A 3,731-nucleotide genomic window follows, 5' to 3' on the forward strand; every position below is an offset into this window, starting at 1 on the left:
ATATATTATCTAAGATAAACAGTTGGCCAGTCATAACTCTTCTTTTTCTTTTTTACAAATTTATAGACACCGTCTTAACAGAGTGACTCAATATCGTAATTTATTATAACAAAATACACTACTCATAATAAAATTCAGCAAATTCCGGTAAAGAATCTGTACTGCAGGATGTTTTCCTTCAATCTTTTTTGTATCAATATCACTTCGCGTGTAATTTCTTTCTTTTTCTTTTACCATTGTACATTTATATCACATATAATGTACATAATAGATAAAACGAATTTCAAAATAAATCATATAAATTATAAAAGATTGTATATCAACATGTATAAAGATACTTTTTATAAAGACACAAATACAAGATCTCAAATACAAACAGGTAGCTAGCAATCCAACCTGTAAATATTCTGAGATATCTTTGGGTACTTTGTTATTTTTAAGTAATGAATTGATATATTTACCGAACATGCACGAAAATAGAAAACTAATAAAAAATTTTGACAAATCTTATAAACTATCCATTTTACGTTCAAAAAAATAACATCAAATAGGTAGCTTAGTAATAAATTCATGAAGATGTGGGAAATTAACTAAAGAGAGAAACCAATTACGTATTAGAATAAAATCTAACATCTGAATGTAAGACAAATCGCCTTTTTTTTCTCCCGTTTTTCCTCCCTTTATGAGGTGATAAAATGAATCGTTGTTCATTTTTTGTTTTCATTTTACTTTTATATTATTTCGGCCCTTGGTCACTATCCATTTTCAGATTATTATCATTTATAATTATTGTTGTCACATTAGTCTGAATTTGGCAAACGTTTACGACCATGTTTACAATAGTAATCTCGAAGTGTATGGACTAAAAACAATTGTAGATTACAATTTGAATAATTAATAGCCCAATCTCATTAGCTGCCCAGGTGCATTATTCTTCTATGGCACCAGGAATACGCTGACATCTTTCCTGGTTGAATCCACGCGTACCATCAGGCCCTCTTGGTTGCCTGACCACAGTTAATTTTGGGCCTGAATCTTCTAGCGATGTAGTACGTAATCGACTTATTAATCGCTCGGGTCGTTGCTGAACTGTATCACTAGTAATAAAAATTTGTAAATAAAATTACACTGCCATTAGTATAGGGTCTTTCAATAGAGACGCTCGAAATTTGTTAGATCATAATAGCCATGTTGTTAAAGTGACATCTGTCAAATTTGTTGAATTGTTTAATAGTGTATGGCAAATCACCAAGGTCATAGTATTGAACAACATGTGCAAATCATAAAATTTTATTATCAAAATCAGTTCGAAAAACGTTCCGTGCATTACGTGATTTTTATCCTCGCCACAACCGTCCTGCCGAGTCGACTATTCGACATTTGGTGGCCAAATTCGACCAAAGTCAACTGGTTCGATAAATAATCAGCCAACACCAGTACGTCAAAACGCAAGGTCTGCTGAAAACATCGCTGCTGTGTGTGAGAGTGTACGGGAAAACCCGAGGCAGTTAATTTCTCGTCGTTCACAAGAACTTGGCCTTTCTGCGACTTCAACTTGGCGAATTTTGCGTCGGGACTTGGGTCTGCACCCCTATAAAATTCAACTGACCCAGGAACTTAAAGTAAACGACTATAGACAACGCGGTGTGTTCGCTGATTGGGTTCTGGAGCAGTTGGAAGTTTCGCTAAACAAATCATCTTTAGCGATGAAGTCCATTTTTGGATGAATGGATATGTGAACAAGCAAAATTGTCGAATTTGGGACGATATCCACGCGAGATACACCAGCTCCAAATGCATCCCGAAAAAATCACTGTTTGGTGCGGATTTTGGCGGAATCATCGGTCCGTACTTCTTCCAAAACGAAGCGGGCATTGCCATAATCGTCAACGGCGAGCGTTTCAAATCGATGATAAGCAACTTCTTGTGGCCTAAAATGGATGATATGGATAATATGTGATTCTAACAGAATGGCGCCACACACCGCATGCTATGATGGACATTCTGCACGAGCGATTTGAGGGCATGGTTACCTCGCGCGGCGGCGATGTGAACTGACCACCGAGATCGTGCGATTTAACGCCTTTAGATTTCTTTCTTTGGGGCTATCTTAAATCGCAGGTCTATACGAATAAACCGCAAATAATTGAATGCTTTCAAAGTCAACATAACAAACGCCATCCAGCAAATTCAGCCAGATTTATGCGAGAAAGTCATCGAAAATTGGATCGCCCGAATACGTGTCATCAAGCGAAGCCGCGGTGGACATTTGAGCGACGTTATATTTCATACTTAATGTCATAAAATATTCTTTCAAATAAAAAAAAAATTGAGTGGATGTCTTGCACACAACTTGTTTTATTTATATTTAAAAATCGAGCGTCCTTATTGAAAGACCCTTTATAAAAAAAATTTAAAAAATTAATTTACCTTAATCGAGTTACGTTGCATGCTGACGATTTACCAGTGCGTTGATTAGTAACCAAAACGAATTCTACCTGATCTCCCGGCTGCAGCGTAACATGATCTCGAACTTCACTTACATGGAAGAATAATTTTCTGCCCTCATCGACTTCGTAAGCGAGAAAGCCGAAAGGACCCTTCATCGCGTCCACAGTAGCTCTTCTTTTTTTCCTGACGGCTATGATGTTACAAGCATGACCTGCTGAATCGACCTGTAATTGCACAGGATCGCCAGCCTGCAATAGCTCCCGTTTGTTAGAAAGTCCCATGATTCCGAATTCATATTCTGGCGTCTCCTCATCTTCATTAGTTGGATTAATCTTGATCAAACCAGCGTACTCAGTTTGCTCGGGATTTGCACTTCGCAGTGGTCGCACTACAGTACCGTCGAGTACCTCACTAACAGGTGTTGGCCTGGGAATACTTCCGCGAGATACCAGTTTAACATGATCAGCAGCTACACAACCTCCAGAACCTCTTCCATTGCTCGAATTACTAATTGTACATTCGATATCGGCTCCTAATTCCAATGTACTAGCGTCGCCTTCAAAATTACTGTGAATAAAATATTATTTATGCATACACACACACGCGCGCGCGCGCACACACACACACACGTATATGTATATGTATATATGTATGCATCGTTCATAAAAATTAAAGTATATCTCTCACCTGTAGTGAAAAAATATTTCTCTATCATGATTTACTGTCTCAATAAAGCCAAACCCGTCTTTAAGGGCGGCAATAAAACCTTGACATATTTGTCCATTTGATTTTTTGTTAACATTTTGAATTTTTTCACCAGCGGCATTTACTAAAAATATGTCTTCAGCAACAAGTTCTTTATTTCGTTTCACTTGAACAATATTGAACATTACCTATAAAGTTAAATAAATATTTACAGCAAAACATATAGAGCAAGTATTTAAAAAAAAAATGGACTAAATTTCTTATATAAACTTTATATTAATTCACCTTATCACCCAATTTTGGAATATGTTTAGGATCGCAATCTTTGGAGAAGAAAATAATGCTTTTCTGCTGGCCATAATTAATGAGACCAGGTTCCATCGAATTTGTGTCTTGTGCTACAGTACCTAATATATCTTTTTCTATAATAGTTTGAAATGTTACGGTACCCATTGGCAAATGTTTCAGTCTAATAGCACTTTGTCGAGTATTAGAGAATGATGATGACGGATCCTTATGAAAAAGAACAAAATCATAATTAAAATGAAAAAGAATTATATATATATATATATATA

The 3,731-nt window shown here is 36.2% G+C and overlaps 1 protein-coding gene across 1 annotated transcript in view; it reads right to left on the minus strand.

The window, feature by feature from the left end:
* Positions 1-560: 560 nt before the first annotated feature.
* Positions 561-3,731, minus strand: part of LOC108687717 (cold shock domain-containing protein E1) — a 7,621-nt gene continuing 4,450 nt past the window's right edge. The window contains exons 9-12 of the mRNA XM_018193638.1: positions 3,442-3,669; positions 3,139-3,344; positions 2,431-3,018; positions 561-1,097 (exon numbers count right to left, since the gene is read on the minus strand). Coding sequence (XP_018049127.1) covers positions 929-1,097; positions 2,431-3,018; positions 3,139-3,344; positions 3,442-3,669 — 1,191 coding nt within the window. The 3' untranslated portion in view covers positions 561-928. The remainder of the gene's footprint in view (positions 1,098-2,430; positions 3,019-3,138; positions 3,345-3,441; positions 3,670-3,731) is intronic.

This window comes from Atta colombica, unplaced genomic scaffold (genome assembly GCF_001594045.1).
Source record: "Atta colombica isolate Treedump-2 unplaced genomic scaffold, Acol1.0 scaffold210, whole genome shotgun sequence".
Taxonomy (NCBI): Eukaryota; Metazoa; Arthropoda; class Insecta; order Hymenoptera; family Formicidae; genus Atta; species Atta colombica.